We start from the raw sequence: 20,659 nt of genomic DNA, 5'->3' as shown, positions 1-20,659 counted from the left end.
TGACCTGCAGTACCAAGCAGTACCGCATGTGGCGTTTTGTTTCCCAGCATGCATTGTACCCCAGCGTAGGAAAAACGCCGCCATGCCGAAGTAAGTGGTTCATCTTTTGTCGTTTTCTGCCCCAAATTCTGCTTTATTTCCGAAAAACAGACATTTCAAAGATACGTTTTCCTAATTCTTAGAGCACAGATGTTCGTCTGCAGAACTGGTTGAAGTCTCTATGTTTGAAATTGTTGAATTGTAAGCGAAAATCAGGACTGTTTTCACATGAGATTTTTGTTGTGTTTTGGGTTGGGGAGGGGGGCTTGATAAATTTTTAAAAATTTTGTCGATGTCTGACCCGACTTTTGCAATATTTCGGCCATATTAAGGACGTAGCCATTCCTCTGGGCATGAGATAGACGTTTCAATGTTTGAAATTGTTGAATTGTAAGCGGAAAATTATTAGCACATGAAAATTTGTTTCTGTTTTGGGGGTGGGGGTGGGGGGTTGGCATGGCCGTTTTGTGTTGTCTGAGATAATATAATAATCCATCTATGGACAAGTAAGACTTGTTCATTTCAACAATTTACTATGGTCAATGATATCTCAACCTCAATACGGTACCCTCGAATAACCCACATATGCCACAAGCTTACCTAATTTTCACAATTTTATAATTTTTTTTTTTTAGAGAAGGACTCTATATGTAAAGACTTTGTTAACCTCTTGCTCTGATGTTGAATCCAGGTACTTCTGTGACTACTGTGACACATACCTCACACACGACTCAGTAAGTATGACATCGTCTCTCTGGATCTGTACTGTTCAACCAGTAGAACTGTCCCATGGGCTAAGAGTCAGGCCTTAGTTTTACTGGCATGCGGTGCAGTCTTTCTGTATCTGTACTGTTGATATTCAACCAGTAAAACTGTCCCTTGGATCTAAGACATCAATTTCACTGGCATGCCATGCAGTGGCAACTGTTTATACCATACCAAATAAAAACTACATGCATCTGCATATCTTACTTACTTACACCGGGCTTTGCTCAAAGCTTTCCAGTACATGTAGTAGTGAGCATAGACCTTCCCTACTTGCATAATGTAGCATGATTATCACAATTACTTGCTTGTTGTATGCATCTTGGACTCTCCAGATGTACAGGAGCTACTGTGAACTCTTTGACCAATTATGAGTCATCAACTGTTTTTGACATTTTAAGCACTGTCTACCCCCTCTTATACAGCCATCGGTGAGAAAAACCCACTGCAATGGCAGAAAGCACAAAGAAAACGTGAGAGTGTACTACCAGAAATGGATGGAGGAGCAGGCACAGCAACTCATCGACCAGACAAGTAAGTGTTTATTAGATGCACAGCACCTCGAGTCAGGAACAGTTGCAGGAGGGTCCAGTGCCAAACATTCCTCCGAAATAAAAGTTAGACTTAAATTCATAAAGATTTGATAAAACATGTTTGTTATCATGTTACTGCTGTTTTTATATGAACAGCAACTCTTAGGCTAGATATGAAATCCTCATGGTTTGATAAAGATGGAACAATACGATAAAACTGTGCATGAATAAGGCAAAAAGACCATTTTTGTAGGAAAACACAGGTAACACTTAGGTACAGGGTGGCTTTGTATCTGCACTACCGTTCAGCTAGTTGGACCAACGCAATAGGCCCTGATTTTGTCCAGTCGCAGTTTGGAATTGGTTTGTCCATTCTGACTCTAACTGTGCTCATGATCAGATCAGATGTGATAAAGGGTGGGATGTTCCAGGGAGTGGTTTGGCACTGGGTCTCCTGCTGAATGTCGTTGCTCTGTGATCAGTCTGTCCTCCACTGTTGATATCTCAGTCTATCTACATCTGATGCACCTGTCATACTCATACTATAGTCATAGTCATGCTGTCTAGCCTGTGTTACACAATCTCTCGCTGTCAGGGCCTCCTCCCAAGAGCTTGTGGCCATACACCTCAAAGTCGAGAGAACCGTTCCCATTCCTAAAACTACTAGTACATGTACCAATTAGGAGCTCAGGATTCTTCATCACTACATGAAAGTTAGTCCAATAGCAGCTAAGGATTCTCTGTCACTATGGAAACCAGACATCACAGCTTTTTTCCAACACCATTGTAACCAATATTTCTCACTCAGTCTGACAAAAATTGGCTCATGTTAGCACAGAAAAAGCTGTAACAAAGAAGAAAAAATGTGACACTCAAAATGCAGGAAATGGTGTTTCAGAGGGTTGGGTTATATAGTTTCAAAATTTTGCACAGCTGAAGAAGACTTCACTGTATTCTTGTGGATGTTCCCAACTCTCCTGACTCAGAGGTGTTGGCCATCAAGCTTTGTTGAGGAGCCTGACCAGTGAGAGAGAGTGATGTAGTCAGGCTAACTAACACCTGTCATAACTCATAACCACGCTGTCATGTCTGGTAGGTAAAATCATCTCCAATCTCTCCTCCTCCTCCTGCATAGCGGCTGCCTTCCAGGCGGGGAAAATCCCAAACAACCCTTTCCCTAACGCTGCCGGGCAGGCCGCGGGGAACGAACCAGGGGCTAAGGTTCTGCCCCCGGCTATCCTGCAAGGTTAGATTTAATCTTGAATCAAACCTCAATGATCTGGGAAACCGTTTTACACATCCTTCGGGGTAGCACACGTACAGCACTCAGAAATGACTAGCCTTGGTTAGGGCATCATAGTGAAATATAGGATAGTACGCAGTATGAAATTAGAAAAGAATCTGCCAGGGGGACATACAGACCTTACATATACTACATAGATTCATGTTTTTTCATCTTTCTTCTTCTACAATCTCTGTGTTGATACCACCAAACTGAATAAAAAGAACATTACCAATACCAAAACTGAGTTATAAACACAAAGACTTACTACATGTACTTACAGTATTTAGGAATTTTACTAACCAGGAACCACTTACACCCTTTCTACAAGAGACACACAAAATACTAGCTAGTAAACATTTAGCTGGTATTGTTCTTTGTATCAGTTTGATTTTAAATCGGTACAATGCAACAATCAAATTAGAAATTAAAACTTAAAAGCCAAACTAAAATTCAGAAAAAAACTCAAGAATTCTGATTCTTGAGCAAGCATACCATACCTACACTACAGAAACTTACACCTCTTGTATGACACATAGTTTCTAACTCATATTATCTTCTTCTCCTATTACTAGACTAGTTCATGTTACTGCTCTGAAGCACTTCTGTTCTGTATTGTCTCACTGAAAATCCAATGTTCTAATCTGTCATTTGCCTTTTTCCAAGCGGCTGTATTCAAGGCAGGTAAGGCAACTGTTTCTCTTTACTAACTCCTTCATTCCCCCAGATTTCCACACAGGTAAGCTTTTCTACATTCTTCCTTTTAGGAGTCGTTTCTTTCTACATTTACTCTTACTGTGCTGTCCAGGGGTGAAGAGAAGGGAGGTTAGAGCGCAGGAGAAAGATGTTTTCTTGTAGGCCCCCCTTTGGAATTTTGGAACTCATTTTAGAAAGGTAGATGTCCTACATGTTTTGACTAATCTGTGAGCTCTTTTCGTCTTTTACAGGCATCGCGGAACAGAAGAGTAGGTCTTTGAAAGGGGAAAGTTTTATCTTTACTTCAGAACTTTTTGACTACATTTAATGATACGCGTCTTCAAATTATTACCGATAGAAAAAGCACCTGCTGTACTTTGCAGTAATTTTGGCTTGATCTTGTTTATTTGATTGTTGCATAATGCATGGAAACTGCAAAAGTTGTTTCAGAACTCCAACAAGAGAGGTAACATCTGAATGGTTGGTGACATCTTCAGAATTCTTACATCATCACAGTTGTTGCTGACATCATCAGAACTGTTGCTGACATCATCAGAAGTGGTGACATCACAGCAGTAACAGAATAGTTACTGACATCATCACGATTGTTGCTGACATCATCACGATTGTTACTGACATCATCACAATTGTTGCTGACATCGTCAGAATTCTTGCTGGCATCTCTGTTTTTTTCCAGCCCTCCCTGAAATCATCTGAAATGTAGCAGTCCTTCATAACATTGACTATTTTTAGTCTCTTAGCAGCATCAAGTTGGACGCCACTTAAAGAAAGAGTCCAGCAAACCTCAGACCTAAACGCACTACTGTAATCGCAACTTGTTTTCACAGCCGCCACATTTGCAAGTAGGCAGCTTAGCCACAGACAACCTGGAAGGTGGAACAAGCATCACATCTTTACTGCGTTTTGTAGCTATGGAAATGAAGTGAAATATGAACCAACAGTTTTAACACTGACCTGTGGTGTTTTCACAGCCTCTGCATTGCAGGTGGGTAGCTTCGCAACAGAGAGACTGGAAGGCAGGACAAGCTTCATGGTTTACTACGTTTTGTAGCTATGGAAGAGAAGTGAATCATGAACGGGCAATTTTAATGCAGTTCTTGTTGTGTTTCCACAGCTGACAAAATTTTGCAAGCAGGCAGCTTCGCAACAGCCTGCAAGGCAGGACAAGCATCACAGTTTACTGCCTTTTGTAGCTACAGTATGGAAGTGATTGAATGAATGATTAAACATCAGTTTTAACACAGTTGTTGTTGTGTTTCCTCAGCGGCTGCATTCCAGGCGGGTAAGATCGCAAGCAACCCCTTCCCCAGCAGCAGTGCAGGACCCGGCCCCCAGGGAGGGGGCACCATGATCCCCCCACCCCCCAGCCTGCAGGGCCCCGGGGGGCCGGGCACCGCCCCAGCACCACCCCGCATGCCCGGGCCGCTCCTCATGACACCGCCGCCGGGGGCCGCCGCACCGGGGATGGCACCACCCGGGGCTCCAAGTACGTACTGCAGTCACACTGGACTCTCTCTCACTCATTCCTGTTCCAAACAGCCAATCATATGTTTTATTACATATTCATCTATAACCATTCACTGTGTGTGTGTTTTGCCTTTTACACATAAATGTTTCAAACAAACACACAGAAGTGTTAACTGTAACACATTCTTGCACACTTTGTTGTTAAACTGAATGCATCTTGGTTGGTGTTTTTTTATACACCTTGTAGCCTAGAAACAATGTCACATTCTTCATTCACAACATAATTTTGTAAATGTGGCTTTTAAAGCATGGTTTGTTTGGTTCTTCACTTAAAGTTAAATTCTCTAGGTAGGGAGTGGTGTTACAGATATTTGTGTGAACTTTTTCATGGGTGGTTTTTACTGTATACATGTACTATACAAATGTTACAAAATTCATCATATACAGGGATTCTGATACATTTAGAATAGTTCAGATAAACATGTTGCAGGATAGATTAGTTAGTGGACCAAATGGGATGTAAGGGTCTTGTTGGGTCTCAAAAAAAAATTGAATACAGGAATTGCTTTGGAAAGTTTTGTAGCATGTAGAAAGAGACAAGCTTTTCTCCAGTATATGTGTGGTGAGTAGTGTTGTGCAAGCCAGAGGAACATGTTGAACAACTCATTGTTTGCACTTGAGCACAGATTTTTGTTGTAGCTGTAGTTTGCATGACACATAGTAACACAAACACAACTGTTTGTCTCTGTGAATGTGTACAAAATGTATCTGGTTGTTGTGTAGTGTGCATTTACTGGAAAACACACCGTACTGTACACATGCATACATGTACATACACACAAGTCATCACAGGTACTGTATTGTTCAGTTGTGGGTTCATGGTCCAGCATGCATAGTTTGTTTTGAGTGGTGTTCAAACAATGGTGGCTTGAACATTATGGAAGGCAGCATTGAGACTGAAGTTATTATAAAGTTCAGTTTTTTTTTGGCGAAGGATGAATGCTGAAATTATTTTTTATTTGGAAAATGCAAAAGGCATTTCTTGTATCTCTTTTATTCCTCGGCTGCTCAAATATTGTTTTTATTTGCACAAGATGAATGTTGGAATCTGTTTTTATTCAGAAAATGCAAAATATGTTTCTTGTATATCTTAACTTGACTGCTTGAAATCATTCTTATCTGTCTGAACCAAAAGAAAGTCTTAAGAGCAAAACGCAAAGTTATGCTTGCTTCTATGAATGTTGAAGTCTGATATAACTTGTGATTTAGAGAAACTTTGAAGTCCCTCCCAAGCCATGACAGGTTGGTAGCCAGATCCACCTTGCAGCTGTTTTGTGTACTGCAGCTTTAATCGGGTGTTTTGTGATTGATTTTTTGTGTTCTTTGATGGTGTGTCTAATCTGGTTTTGCCACGAGTTGATCTTTGATCCAGGGTTTGTTTGTTTGCACCTGTGTGATTAACCGCATGCCATGCAATCACCTCCTCCTTCGCAAGATCAACCCCTCATCATGCATGCCTCCACGGACTGCCACTGGGGCTCCTCAGCGTGATTTTATCTTGTTTTGAGTTCCCTCCCGATTTTAACCGTTGTTTTTTGAGAGACGTGTCTTGCCTTTGCAGCCCAGACGGTGGTATTGATATTATTATTTATAATCGTTGATGATCTGTTCTCCTAGTAGCAAATGTTGGAAAAGACACTGGTGTTTGAAAAGCTTGTAATCTTGTTTGATGTTTTGACTCCCAAGTTTGGCTTGTGCACCACAAGACTGGAGTTGCAAAACCCGAAGGTGAGAATTGTAACGTAGAAACGTCCCGAGATACCTCCTTGTGTCTTAATTGTTCCTCAGCATCTGTTGGAAAATATTAGAGGGTTTCAAACTCTTTGCAGGTTGTCTAGCCAACCTGCTATCCAAAAAGTTCCTTCTACAATGCTGAAAAAGTGCAGATGCTTTGGAAATTCACCTGTATGGTTCAAAACTTTACCATACGCACACAGGTGACAGTGACTACATTGTAGGTGGTATCTCGAGCACACTGTAAGGAATTTGCCATGTAGATATTAAACAAATTCCAACTACATCCAAACCAAATGTCAAAAAATATGCAAAACAAGAAGGGCAGCCAAAGAAAGAAAATCAGTTCCCAGTTTTTATTCAAATTTGACAGACAGTATTGAGAAGAAACATATCCCAAAGTGTCTTATCCAACTTCTACACATTGTAGTGCTAAATCCTTAGATATTTGATCACCATCCTTGCATGTTTCCTAACATCACAATCTAATTCTAAAAAAAGAAATACTTCTTTAGTATCAAAACACACTCTAAAAAATAATCAATAGAAAGAATGCATTTGAGTACAGTACGAAGCAGGTTTATGTATATGGTAAGAGGTAAGGATGGAAGGTAGGTATGTTGTTCTGGGTTTAGCTATGCTTTTGGATCCCTTGCAATGACTTGCTGGTTGTGTTTTATACTAAGATGATGTAAATGGTTTTAATATGAACTTGCAATTGTGTAATATGGTGATTTAGAATTAGACTTTGCAAGATTTTTTTTCCAATTGGCTGTCTCCTTACTTGTAGTGGGAAAGGAAATGACTTTGCTGTGTTAACTCTTGGTGTAGTATCTAACATTCATCAGTATACAAATGACCAATTCAAATTCTGCTACAATTCAGTAACCACCAGATATACATGTACTGTCTATATATCTCTGCCTGATTCAGCAAAAAATCTGATTGTTTGAGGTTGATAACTTTGTGAACAAAATCTTGATCACTAATTATGTTTCTGTAACCATTGTGATTCCCTTCATATTCAACTTTCTCTCTTAAATCTACTTGTGTTTGTGAAATATCCCAAAATATCTCAAAACTACATCTAGAAAAGATACGGCCAGATTTTCAGTAAACCAAAAGCCGATAAAAAAACTTGGTGCAAACAGAGAGAGATACTTTGAGTTTCAGTTGCACTGCAAAAATCTAACAAATTCCATAATTTGTAGCAAGTTGGTGAAATCCTAACAAATTCCACTGCAGATTATGGGTGAAATCCTAACAAATTCCACAGCAGATTGGTGAAATTCTAAGTAACAAATTGCTTGTCTCAAAATGTTGATTAACCCTGGTTTTGAGTCAGGGATGTCCATGTATAAGGTAAGGTTTCCCAGCATGCACCACTAACTCTCGCTTAATTGCACCGAAGTCGCCACAACGCACCGACGGGAGTGACGCAGGACGGGATCGCCGCTGGACGTCCGCCGCCTTAGCGTAAACCTTCTCTGTTTTTCTATTGATTGTCACCCTTCTTCCCACTACAGCCTTGCCTCAGCCTGCTCGCGGACCCATCTTATGTAAGTACTGTCAAAGAGAGAGACCAAAATTAAACTGTAGAAAAATGCTTCCAACCAAACCTGTCTGCCATTCTGAAACTTGTTTGTGTTGGCGCAAAAATTTTCCCAAATTACACTTGTACAAGTTTACTGCAAATTTGTAACAAACGTTACATTACCTTGATGAAGGTTAGACATCCAGGTAATGAGATACTAATACTAAGCACCTGAATAGATTTTGGGTTGCTTGAGGAACTTGGCAAATGTTACATTCTTTTAAAACTTAGTTACTCTGAAGAAAAAGCTGTAGCTTACTCCTAAATTCTGCCTCAAACATTTTGTTCAAAACGAAAGCAGGAAGGCCAATTTGTTTTTAAAAATCAAAACACTGGCTTTTTTTGTGTGGCACAACAAGTGCAGAACTTGCAGACAAGTTTTTACTACTAATAAACCCAAACAGAGGTCCAGGTAAGTATTAACACACCCTAGACATTGTCCGTGTGTGAAGAGGACGGAAGGATTTACGTGTTAGGTAAGGTAAGGTACGGTAAGGGGTAAGTATTTTATCCAAGGTAAGTTTCCTGCCCCTCCCCTCATCTGTGCAACCGCTCACACTGCCCAGTAATCTCTAATCACTCGCATCAGGTAAGCCTGAATCTGTGGTTGCGAATTGGGGGCTTGTGGGATCTCACACCAGAGTTTCCCAGGTAACATTGAACTTACAAAACCCTGTAAAGCTCCATGATTTCCTGAAAGTCATTCAGTTGTTTTCATGTATTATGTTTTGGCGACTTCTTAAAAAAAAGAGGCTGTTTCTTTGGCTTGAAACTAGAAAAAGAGTTCTATTCTGACCTTGTCTTGACATGGTTGAAACAGAACTTGTGAGAAGATGGAAAAGATGTTACCTAGTACTACTATAAAGCAGTTTTGCAATTTTATCCAAACTGGGACACTATTGCACTTCAAGTAAACTTCAAAAACAGGTTTACAGGGTTTTGTAGTCCTACTGTACAGGTAAGTACCAGATGTGGCCACAGCGTGTGTAATTTCTGCCGTGAGAGACTTAAACCCCGAGAGCCGAGCTGCGAGACCCGGCGGAGACTTGAGCATGTTGTTTACCCCTGTTTCCATGGTAACATGTTGACCTTGTCTGCCCTACAGTGGTGCCTGCCGGAGCCGTGAGACCTCAGATGTGTAAGTATAGTGTAGGGCTGGAAATACTTGTTACATGATATGATGTACTTTTGTGCACACAAAATTGAACCTTCAGAGAGTCAAGTTGACTGAGTTTCAGAGAAACTCCCTGAGGTAGTGATATAAAAAAGAAGGCAACCTGAGATCATGTGTAATACCAACAAGTGTAGATACATGATTGCTGCATGATTGTATATGGATCCTTTTCTTGAGGAATAACCTACGTGTAAAATACATTTCCCTTCTCCATTCTGAAGTAGAATTCAATCAAACGGTTTAGTGTTAAAACAAAGGACTGGTAGCCATAGGCTGAAGTCTCTTGCTGCAATCTCTATGTCAAAGTCAAGTGTGATTTTGGCAGCAAATTTGTAGAGGTTTCAGCATTAGGAAGGTACTCATTCTTGTAGACATCACGGTCTTCAGTCTTAATTCCCGACAGTGTGATAATGATTGTGGTTTTCATGTTGATAACCCTTGTGCCTTGTCTTGTCTCCCTCACAGCAGTGGGAGCTGCAGTCATGGGGCCCAGATTATGTAAGCATTCCTCACGTCTTAAAACAAGACCCTTTTCACAACAACACTCCAAATTCAAACTCTGCACAAGGCCACACAAATTCAGTTAGAATCTTCTTTGGCTCGGAGACACTAAGATAAGTGACTAAATCAACTCGGCATCACGAATGTCAAGTTTTTTATGTTACAGTGGCTTATCCTGTTTCTTTTTCATGTTTGGCAAAAATATTTCTTGATAAAATCAATTTAGCTCCTACACAATATTGTTACCAACCAATACATACCAGCCATTTTGATGGCAAATTTTGAAAAACAACTAGTACTTGAACAGCTGTGGCCTGAGACTGTATCCCAGTTCTAACCCCTGTTGTCTCTCCTGTGTCCCTTCCTGCAGTGAGACCACCGATGGCCATGGGCATGCCGGGACCCGGGGGTCCGATGGGGCCCATGATGGGGGCACCCATGATGATGGGGGCCATGCCACCCAGACCAGCCGGGAAATGAGGGGCTGATAAGGGGGGAGGGAGGGTTAAATGTCATGGGTAACAAGACCAGCACATTGGCAGAATGTACTGCACCTGCGGGAAACCAGTAATGTATTGTGCTTAATACTTCGGCAGAACATCTCATATAAGGTCGTATTCGTGTATATAAGGTTAACATCCTGTCTGTTGTTTCCAAATGTTCTAACGGAAAAAATATTGTCTGCAACAGGCAAAGTTCAGATGCAATGTTGATCAAAAATCCAACGAAAACCGTGAAAATTGGGGGGGTTTGCGCAGGCGCAGTACGTTCTGCCGACGTGTTAGGATTGATCAACTGGAAGGGTTATTATTGAAGGAAGGGAAGTGGCAAAGTAACATATCCCTTACTCTAAGTTCCTTCTGCATCAGAACATTGTGTTGCTTTAACCTGTCAAATGTCATGTTTCATACAACAGATATCATCAGTCTGTGAAACTGGAAGGTTATTTTAATTTAAATAAGGGTAATCACCAAGCAGATGTTAGGAGGAAAAATTTGTTTTTCTCATTGCATGTTTCAGACTGGCCTTTCAACAGACACCTAGAAAAATATCTCAGCAGGCACCCAACATCTGCTTGGAGATGAGCTTGAGAGTAGATGACAGGAAGCGTTGTTTGTATTCCATGTCTGTACTCTTAAGTTTTCTGTAGCACAAGCTCCCAGTCATGTGGCAGATTTGAAATCAGCCTGTTAGAGTCTATGAAAGTTAGGGAGAGGACATGTTGTACTAGTATTTTCCCTCAGCAGTTTTAGGTGTCTTGTCTGCCATAACATTGTGCAAAGGAACTTGTCAAAATCATGTGCTTGTCATTAAAATGTCACAGGGCAAGTGTTCAGGAAGTAAGGCATTTCCTAGCTAAATATTTTGTTACATTTTTTAACATTTTTTTTGCTGTTGATGTATTTTTGTTGATTTCAAGAACAAACATCTCATTCTACAAGCTCCATTTTATTTTGGTACCATTGATAAGGACATATATTGTACTGTTCATTGTAAAGTAAATTAAATTCCACTGTAACCCTGCCAGGTAGTATTGTATTGTCAAAAGCAGACTAGGCTCAAGACTTAGTAATAAATCACACTTTTCATACATTTCTTTGTGGCTGTGGTTCCTTTTTTTACGCACAAGAGCAAAACAAACAATCAGCAGCTTTCTGTGTAACTTCAGTCAGCGACCATTCTCAACTACATAACAATATTAACTTATACATCACTGTAAATCATGCCATAGCAACTACCATTGCCAACTACATGTACCATGATAACTTCTGCCCTTCTTACATTCATTTTTATTTGTAGGTAAATTATCCTTTTATTTTCCTACAATGTAGTTATATTGCTCCTTTATTGAAAATTTTATAACATGTACAGACTCAAGTGAATCTTTTCCATTATGGAATTACATACCAGCAACACAGTAGTGCATTTATTGCAGCATAAGCAGACATTTAGAGCGCTAGTCTACTGTTACACCACCCATCCAGCTACATTCTATGATTCTTATTCAACAGAGGCACTTGGGATAACTCTACAGACAAGTCAACCATGTAATTCTGTTGCTGCTGAATGATGCTTTCTGTGGTCTCCACCAGACTAACACTAACACAGACTGGAAAGTAGCAAAATTTTGCCACATATGAGATTAATTTTCCAATGGAGTTTGGCCACCGTTTGAGTTCTTTGTATGAGGCAAAATGTTACCCATACTGTGTCTCAATCCCCTGGCCAACTAGTCAGCCTATTTTTGCCAAATTCTACTATCCATAACCCCTTAGGGAAAACCTGATAGAGGCTAGCTTTTTGATGGCTTTACTCCTTGCGGCTCAATCCCATGGCCAATTATTCACCCTATTTTTGCCAAATTCTACTGCATGTATCCATAACCCCTAAGGAAAGCCTGGTGGAGGCAAGTTTTTGATGGCTTCACTCCCTGGCACTGTTCCTAGGCTGCACGGTGATCCTGATTCCGTGTTCAGGCTTGAGGAAGCCTGAGAACTTACTCAGCTGCACTGGCACCTGGACAGAGATGGATTGGCAAAGTTTAAAAAAAACATACTGCTTTCCTAATACATTGTAGTTTGTTGTGTACTAATTATTACATGGTCACTGTGAGATGTATAATGCTAAATGGTGGCATCAATGAGTTTAGTCAACTTAATTGTATTATTTGAATAAATAATAAAATGATTACGCAGACCTTACGAATTATAGGTCTTCAAACCTCAAATCTGCCAAGTTGGCAATGATAGCTTAATGCTCAAGGTTATGGGATACATCTGTAGGCTTTTATAATAAATGCATTCACCATTTGACGCCGTAGTTCTACCAGCTTCAATGTCCAGTGACAGGTTGACAATGACAGTAATAACTAAGGGCTACATTAAGATGTTAGACAAAAGTGTAATATACATTTGTAATATAGTATTGTTGCAGGAGTTCCTTAAACCTCCATGTCTGCCACCAGGTTGGAAACACCAGCTGAAGGTTGCATTAATGTGTGGGATTTTATTTAAGCATTGTTATTACAGCAAGAGTTCCACCCACCTCCATGTCAGGTGCCAGTGCGATCCTGTAGTTGCTGAGGATTTTGGCCAGGGCGATCTTAGCCTCCATCATGGCCAGTCTCATGCCGATACAGTTCCTGGGTCCGGCTCCGAACGGCATCCAGTCACACGGGTCACGCTTCTGCCGCTCTTCCTTACTGAACCTGCAGTGGTGACACAAACAGACTGTTAGCACGATATGTCTGTTAGTAGCCTGGAGTGGCCTAGCCTGGCTACATCACACTTCTACATGTAGCATAGCCTCCTGTGCAGGCTCCAGGGTGGGTGGGAATTTTGATACACGACGGTAGGAGGTTTCTGTGAATAAAACCTTCTCTCCTGGCTGGTTGTAGGATGGCCGGCTGTCAAAAGAACACAATCATTAAAAACTCTTCAAAATGCTGTGTAAAAATTCCCACCCGCCCCAGAGCTCCTAGCCTGACTACATTATGCCAGCCCTTCCACTGAAATTAAATACTGTCTGAAACAGTTATGTGATGGTCTGAGGCTGATTTTCCCTTAAACCCCCCTCTAAAACAATGGAAATGCCATTTCAGAAGGTTCAATTTTCTGGGGACCCCACTAGGGAGCTTGCTTCTAGTACTGCACTTCCACTGGTCAAACCTCTAGAGACTTAGAGTTAGGATAATTGGGTAAATTCAAATCCTGTTGATTAATGTATCTTTGCAAGCCAGCAAGTGTTAAGGCCACTCACTGTAGCAAGAAGCTATGCTACATGTACATTTGTGCTAATATTAACCAATCGGTGTCAGACTGGTACCATTATAGTGCCAGAGCTGTGATTACTGGTTTCCATAGTGACAGAGAATCCTATTACAGGTGGTTCCTGCACTTCAGATCTCTCAAATGCACTGTTTTACAATTTGAAAGTGACTGATGTATGTAACCTGGCGGATAGCTGCTACTGGATTTTACCTTTCCGGGATGAACTTGTGAGGTTCGGGGTAGCGCTGTGGGTCGTAGTGTATGGGTAGGACTGGGATGTCCATCAGCATTCCCTTCGGCACAGTCAGCCACTGGATCTTTGTGTCTGCTGTGGCCACACGGGCAAGTCTGGTGGAGAAATATGGTACACATGTACAGTCACAGGGACATGAAAAAGTACATAAGTTAGAATAGTAGTCCTTTTTTAGGTGAAGAAGTTTCTATTGACTAATTATGAAATGTGACTAGCGGTTTTAGCCACAGGATCAACTAGATATGACAAAGACAGCAATGCCTTAGTTTTTAGATGTTGAAGAGGTGGCTGTAGGCAAGACAAAGTACATGTATTGCTAATGATAGATTTCAGAGAATGAATGATAAACCTTTTCTATTTGTTAAGAGTGAAATGCAGCTTGCATTTACAGCTATAGATAGGTTCTACACTACAGTAACTGTTGTACTGTTTCTCTTAGCTTTTTGATGTTGTTGAGACACTGTGTTAAAGCGAGACAAAGTAAGTTCTACATCTTCTAGGTTTAGGAAAGTGAATGCAGAATCTTCTAAACCCTCCTAGTACACATGAAGTTACCTGTTTCCTGGAGGATAGATCCTGAGGTTCTCCATGATGCACATCTCCAGATACTCCAGCTGTTTACATGCCTCATAGTCTACTGTGTCCTGGGGAGGAGGGAGAACATGATATTATGTAGGGCTGGACAATGGAATCACTTTCTTGTGTCATTCTCAACCTATTATATGGAAAATACTTCTCGGCAACCCTTCTACACAAATTTAACAGAGCACTTCAGTATGTGTATTTGTGTGATGCCTGTGTGTGTGTGTGTGTGTGTGTGTGTGTGTGTGTGTGTGTGTGTGTGTGTGTGCATGTATGTGTGTTTGTGTGCATGCATGTGTGTCTGTGTTTAAGCGTGTGTGTCTCTCTTTCTGACAGAAGAATTGAATCCATTTTACCCTGTCCTTCATGACTTGATCCACCTCCTGCACCACCCTGTCCTGCACGTCCGGATGCCTGGCCAGTTGGTACAGGGTAAATGAGATCATGGAGGCGGTGGTCTCGTACCCGGCCAGGATGAGCTGGAACCCGTTACCCAGGACGTCATCCCTGGTCAGCGCTGGAAGACAAGCAGCAGGAATTTCATGATGACTATAGCTGTGTTAATCTCCAAGCAGATCATACGATGGCATCCATTAGCCAGAGGAGTGGTGGCCAATGGATACCACTCCTCTTGCCACCGTATGATCTGCTTGGAGATTAAGGTAAGTAACTTAAATTTTATTTTAAATCTTTTAGAGGCAGGGGGAAAACAACTGTGTAAGAGGGAGATGAAAATATGCTCCAGCAAAAACAAGTTGCAAAGTTAGCAGCAAAAAAATAGTCCAAACGATCGCTTCAAAAATTATACGCCTGCATGTATAATGAAGGGTGGAAAAAAGAAAGAGAGAAAGATGCAGCTTTTATTATTGAACAAAAACATAGAAGAGACAGATACCCTGTTTCTTCCCCCGTGTCCTGCCGCTTGCCGTCCCGCCTTCTCCTCCCTCCTCTTCCTTCATGGTGTGGGCATCCATCATCAACTGCATCATGTCCACACGGCCCTGGGACAACAAGGAGACCAAAAGCATAATTATTATTTTATGTTCACTGGGCCAGGTAGCAGAGATCAACATTTAGCCAAGGAAACTCCACTCCAGAGCTCAACCATGGAGACAAGAAACATCACAGATACATAAATGTTATTGTCATCAGTTATGTTATGTTCACTAGGCCCCAGAGACAAAGGAAATGGCAGCTATGGTTCTATGGACAAAGAAGTGTGTCAATGGCATCAGTACCAAGGACAGATTCACACCAGTTTCAGTACCAAGGACATGGCAAGGTGAATATCTGTATAGGTGGTACAATCACCCATCTTTGTAAAACATGTACACCAACTTCTGCATCTGTATTCTGCCTACCTGCCTAAGTGCCTAAGGGGGTAACCGGCCTTGTGAGAGGTTTGTGCCTAGGATTGTGAGAATATTACTAAGTGCTTATTATAAGTGCCTAAGGGGGTAACCGACCCCTTGCTCCCTCCGTGAGTTGTCTCCATGCATTATGGTCCTTGGCCCTTTCTTGGCATCTGTATCGCCTGTCAGTAAAGCCGGTACAACCGCCCTTCGGCGTAAAGCACCATCTTTGTAGGCATGTGGCATAAAGCTATCTAGTCTGCAGTGGAGTAGGTGGCAACAAATTCCACTTAACAACAGTTTTAGGAAAAAGCGCAGCCTACCTGTCCGCCCGTCTGTCTCTGCTGCATGAGTTGTGTGAAGATGCTGCTGAAGAAGTTGACACAGTCCCGCGGGAGCAGGCTCACCTGTAGACTCTCCATTATAGGCTTCACCAGCTTCGGTAGCAGAACTGGGGAAGAAAGAAAGATTTGTAAACTTTAAAACTAATATAGAAGCTGCAGAACAAATAAATAAATGAGCCCGTCCAGTCACTATCACACAAAGGAAGAGAAAGATCATTTATGTGCATTTATTTGTTTTAGTTGCAGATACAAGTACACAACTCCGACCAGGATCATCGTTGTTTACATGTATATGTTACATTTTGTAATCTGTATGATTTTACCCTGTGCTTTCTTGCCGAAGTGCATGCTGTGGATTGAAAGCAGTTTGGTGATATGAAAAGCTTGATGTCTAAAATTTTAAATTTACATATCGATTTGTGCCTTTCTGGCAAGTCTCCGGTGTCACTGACGAAACAATGAAATGTCTGACTGTCTCCAAAATCACTCCCAGTTAACGTTGTTCAAGTAACTTTTTTTTGCCGTATCTTATTACCTGGATGTCTAACCTTTACCGATGTAAGAAAAGCTATGTTTCTGACTGCTGCTGAACTCACGGTAGATCAGAACAAGCGGGTTCTTCAGGTTGACGCTGAAGGCTTTCTTGGCGTTCACCACGAAGGGATGGTCCGGGGTCTCCTGTGTGTTGATGTCGGTACCGAACCCCACGGCGGCTATAGCGTCCATGGTGAAGGCACTGGAGTGTCTGGGGGAGAACATGGTAATGACTTTGACTTTATCTAGGTACCTGACAGTTAGTTTCAGTTTATTGTTAGCTGTTCTTTCATGTGTGGTCTCATAACAATAAACAATACATAAAATCACATTCGAGAGAGAGGCTTAGGGCTACGAAAAAAGCCCCGAAACTGCATGTCAAGACACAGGTAAGATATGTTATGATGACTTATATGTTTACAAACAGTATTATTATAATCTTTATTCTGTTTTTCTTTAGCCAGGGTGGCCCTCTCAGTGAACTATGAACTGGTTTGGGATGTTAATCTGAAATAATTACTCCTTTATGTCGCAGGCTGCTCCGTTCCTTGTGGTCTCTCCAATGTTATCCACCAGCTGGTCTGCGCACTGGTTTATGATGTCTGTCATCTGGAAAAGTCAAAATAAATGCAATAACATATTGATTAAATTAAAAAATGCATTAGAAAATTCAACAATACTGAAAGTAAGCTCGTACTGATTTATGAATACCAAGTTGCTTTGGTTCACGAGGGTCTGTTTGTCAGTAAGGTAAAGCAAACGAAACCCACCAGTTTGAGTTTGCCCCCGGTGAAGGCAGGACTGAGGGTTGCCCGGACATTTTTCCAGTCGTCTCCTCTCAGGTTCGCCAGGCCTCGGCACACCGGCCGAACTTCCAGCTCTGTAGAACTCGCCTGCACGACAGGCACAGATATCAGCTAAGTAAATAAAACTGTAAGAACAGTAACATTTTCAAAGCAAATACAAGAAGACATAGATAAATACCTTCACATGGTCTAGCCTAACAAACTATTAACAGTCTGTACATTCTTTAAACTCAAACGCATCCATGTGCATGTTTATTGTGACCAATCAACCCCTCCAACTTGAGCTCGAGCTCAGTTTCTTGCTACATAATGTAACCCAACACCACATGGTGCCTGCTACAGCACCAGTTACCATGGTGAAAGCCGTCAGGTCCAGGTCATTGACCTAATATGCATTTGGAGAACTGAGAAGTTCTTACCGATCTGTCGGTGAAGTTGTGGAACTGTTTGATGAAGATTTCCCGCAGAAACTCCCTGTCGGTCACGACAAAGGCTGGTCGCATTCCCCCGAAAACACTGAGAAAGGAAAATATAATATTAATATACATAGGGTAAATGAAAGTCATCGGATATATAAATGATCAAAGCGAGCTGTACTGATGCTAAAAAGTCTGTGTCACGTCCACAAACAATCTAGAGACATTGGACAGTCAAAAGTTGCGCTAAGTTTAGGGATTTATCTTCAAAGCCTTTAAAAGAGAACACAATCTACGTTGGAACCCCCTACCCTCCATACAGCATTGTTTGCAGGTTGGTGATTAAGTAAAATCATGTCAGTCATAAACAGAAGATTGTACTTACCCATAAACTCCTCCAAACTCCTTCACACGTGACGTCTGCAACTCGATGTCCCACAGACCCTGTAGAATGGGAGAGAAAAGCAGTTACTCCAGGTAACGTGAGGTTCCATGAAGTTTCCCTTGCATTGTCTTCATGTATATCTTAAGTTGAAGAGCCTTGGACAGTCCTTACGTTTGATCATTTATATTCCTCCTTCTTTGCATGGAACACATTTTCACACTTTCCAGGCAATTTCATGAAAGGTGACGCCTTTAGTTAATATTCTATTGAGACGAAGTAACTTATGCTTCTGCTCAGGCAACAAAAATAAGCAACTGTATCTGACATATACTACAGTCAATACGAAACTAATGTAAAGAAAGACTTATCAGCAAATCTTACACGCATTAATCAGATATGATTAATAATAACTTTACACTTACATTCTTAAACTCCAGAAAGTTCCCGATCACTGGATAAGGCTTTGGCCCCTCGACTCCCATTTTCTTAAACATTGACAGGGGGTGCACGCAATAGCTGTGGGCGGAGATTAGTTAATATTTCACAGCAGTGTTAGTTTGTGTCACAATATGTGTGACATTATAGTTAGTAGCGTCCAGAGTGTGCAAAAAACTGGGGGTTTTGGGGGGTCTTCATGGTCTTTGGGAGCTTTTATGTGATATTTTCTGATTGCATATAGACAACATAGCCGGCCTGGTTGAATTACCCCCGTTTTTTAGAACTGGGCTTATCAGAAAACAGCCGAAGACCACCAAACCCCAGTTCTATAAGCCAGTGCTACGGAGGCTATATTGTTAGTACTTTATGCCTGCTGTCATTGTTGCAAAAGACGTCCATTGCTATATTACAAGTCTTAAATATTGTACTGTCTAGGGAAAAGTGTAATATGTATTGTATTATAATTGTTATCTATATGCATTGTATTGTTGTTATCCATATGCATTGTATCCTTGTTAACTTAAGTCCACCCTTGACATAAGAAAAGGCACAAACAGATAATATATGAATTGTTTATATGTGAATGACTCCATCAGCTTTTTTCTGACATTATTCCCTTAAATGGTCATGTAGTCTATGTAGGGCTAAAAAGCCCTAAAAGGTCAATCCTGGTCAACTTGCCGGTGTGTTACCATATATGGTAATAACCCGCCAGGTAGTCTCTGCTCTCTCTCCTTTACCTGGCGTAACTCCAAATATGGGCATCGCTAATGTCTGACGGCCTTACCATTACAAACCATGGGTCATTATGATTGTCTTAAAATAGATCTGTTCATGATAGCATAGAAGTGTTACAAAGTGCCTAGGTGATGTTTCGTACGTTTTAGAGAATTCTACTTTACGAGAACGATCCTTGTGCAGTATCCTACATGTGTCTGTGTTTACAAACATGTAATATTATATGCCTGCCTAGATCGGTTATAGTGAATGCCCATTGCAAGTCGGCGTGATGACTTAAGAATCAACAAGATTATTCTAACATTCTTAAACACGTATTTCAGTGCATTCTTTACATACAATTTACGGTGTTGCTTCGCCTGTAGATAAGTAGTAGTTACCTGAGCTGCGAGGCACAGTAGACTATTAAAATTTGACCTGACCCGAAATGTCCATCTGACTTCAACGGTAATGCGTTACGTTACAAGTTTGATATGTCATTGGTAAAAAAAACTCTTAATAAACCTTGCAGTGCCTAGAGGGCCCCTAGACTGCTTCTACGCTGTCGGTAACATATTTAGTTAACGTTACCTTTTAGCAGTTACAATATTTACATCGTGTGTGAGTCGCCGTTGGTTGGCGATTGACTGAACAGCGTACAAAATCAACAGAGTTTAGAACAGTACTATTAAACACAGACTTACATGTAGAACAGCACAGGCAGCAGTATCATCACCAGCCATGACAGCGGGATGGGGAGAAACTCCAGCGCCATCCTCAGGCTTCTCTGCTCGGCCGGTGTAGCTCGGATCAGTTCTCTGCACCGTGTCAGGCTAGTGGGACTCTCACTTCCGGGTTTTTACCCTGGCTATACTGAACGGCTCCGCCCCAAATCAATACTTTATAAGTGTTGTCGCCGTTTCTGGCGTCATGCCAAAACTTGACATCACCTTATAAGGGCAAACCTAGCCCGCCCTGTGCAGGCTTGTTGACCCGCACGTTCACTAAACAAACGTTATTCCGCCATAATTTCACACCGCTGACACCTGCACAGGTAGGTAGCGTGACCTTTGACCGATGACGACACACCCCGTGCTTGTGACCTGAGGTTACCTGTTGTATTTGTTGAAGCAGGCTCATAATTTTGTTCTTTCTCTCTATCTGTTCTGTGTGTGTGTGTCTCTCCCTGTCTCGTT

The 20,659-nt window shown here is 41.4% G+C and overlaps 2 protein-coding genes across 4 annotated transcripts; one reads left to right on the top strand and one right to left on the bottom strand.

Annotated features, from left to right (window-relative positions):
• Positions 1 to 10,486, top strand: LOC109471523 (U1 small nuclear ribonucleoprotein C-like). 3 transcript variants are annotated; one of them, XM_019770864.1, is made up of 10 exons: positions 1 to 90; positions 731 to 773; positions 1,230 to 1,338; positions 2,473 to 2,583; positions 4,601 to 4,822; positions 6,550 to 6,591; positions 8,124 to 8,156; positions 9,297 to 9,329; positions 9,831 to 9,863; positions 10,237 to 10,486. In XM_019770864.1, exons 1-10 carry the CDS (start codon positions 83 to 85, stop codon positions 10,344 to 10,346), a joined length of 744 nt encoding a protein of 247 aa, XP_019626423.1. In that variant the 5' UTR covers positions 1 to 82; the 3' UTR covers positions 10,347 to 10,486. The 3 variants fall into 3 exon arrangements, with proteins under 3 accessions (XP_019626423.1, XP_019626424.1, XP_019626425.1); XM_019770865.1 differs by lacking the exon at positions 6,550 to 6,591; XM_019770866.1 differs by lacking the exon at positions 2,473 to 2,583 and having other exon boundaries at positions 10,237 to 10,472.
• A 1,326-nt stretch (positions 10,487 to 11,812) lies between these two features.
• On the bottom strand, positions 11,813 to 20,368 carry LOC109471346 (cytochrome P450 3A13-like). Its single transcript, XM_019770636.1, has 14 exons — positions 20,168 to 20,368; positions 18,731 to 18,824; positions 18,309 to 18,367; positions 17,927 to 18,023; positions 17,472 to 17,594; positions 17,222 to 17,310; positions 16,764 to 16,912; positions 16,147 to 16,274; positions 15,367 to 15,472; positions 14,828 to 14,988; positions 14,445 to 14,533; positions 13,847 to 13,984; positions 12,912 to 13,074; positions 11,813 to 12,383 (listed from the first exon to the last, which is right to left on the bottom strand). Exons 1-14 carry the CDS (start codon positions 20,236 to 20,238, stop codon positions 12,291 to 12,293), a joined length of 1,560 nt encoding a protein of 519 aa, XP_019626195.1. The 5' UTR covers positions 20,239 to 20,368; the 3' UTR covers positions 11,813 to 12,290.
• Between the last annotated feature and the right edge of the window lie 291 nt (positions 20,369 to 20,659).

This window comes from Branchiostoma belcheri, unplaced genomic scaffold (assembly GCF_001625305.1).
Source record: "Branchiostoma belcheri isolate BF01 breed outbred unplaced genomic scaffold, Haploidv18h27 scaffold25, whole genome shotgun sequence".
Lineage (NCBI taxonomy): Eukaryota > Metazoa > Chordata > Leptocardii > Amphioxiformes > Branchiostomatidae > Branchiostoma > Branchiostoma belcheri.
Note: the sequence above shows the minus strand (reverse complement) of the source record. Positions and strands in the feature narration are given on the sequence as shown.

Bases quoted from the DNA above. Each gene is read 5' to 3' on its own strand.
- LOC109471523 (XM_019770864.1), top strand. The intron at 1,339-2,472 runs GTAAGTGTTTAT...CCTCCTGCATAG, and splicing joins GCAACTCATCGACCAGACAA to CGGCTGCCTTCCAGGCGGGG. The intron at 6,592-8,123 runs GTGAGAATTGTA...TTCCCACTACAG, and splicing joins TGGAGTTGCAAAACCCGAAG to CCTTGCCTCAGCCTGCTCGC.
- LOC109471346 (XM_019770636.1), bottom strand. From the start codon at position 20,238: ATGGCGCTGGAGTTTCTCCCCATCCCGCTGTCATGGCTGGTGATGATA. The intron at 18,368-18,730 runs GTAAGTGTAAAG...CCCATTCTACAG, and splicing joins ACTTTCTGGAGTTTAAGAAT to GGTCTGTGGGACATCGAGTT. The intron at 14,534-14,827 runs GTAAAATGGATT...CCTCCTCCCCAG, and splicing joins ATCAAGTCATGAAGGACAGG to GACACAGTAGACTATGAGGC.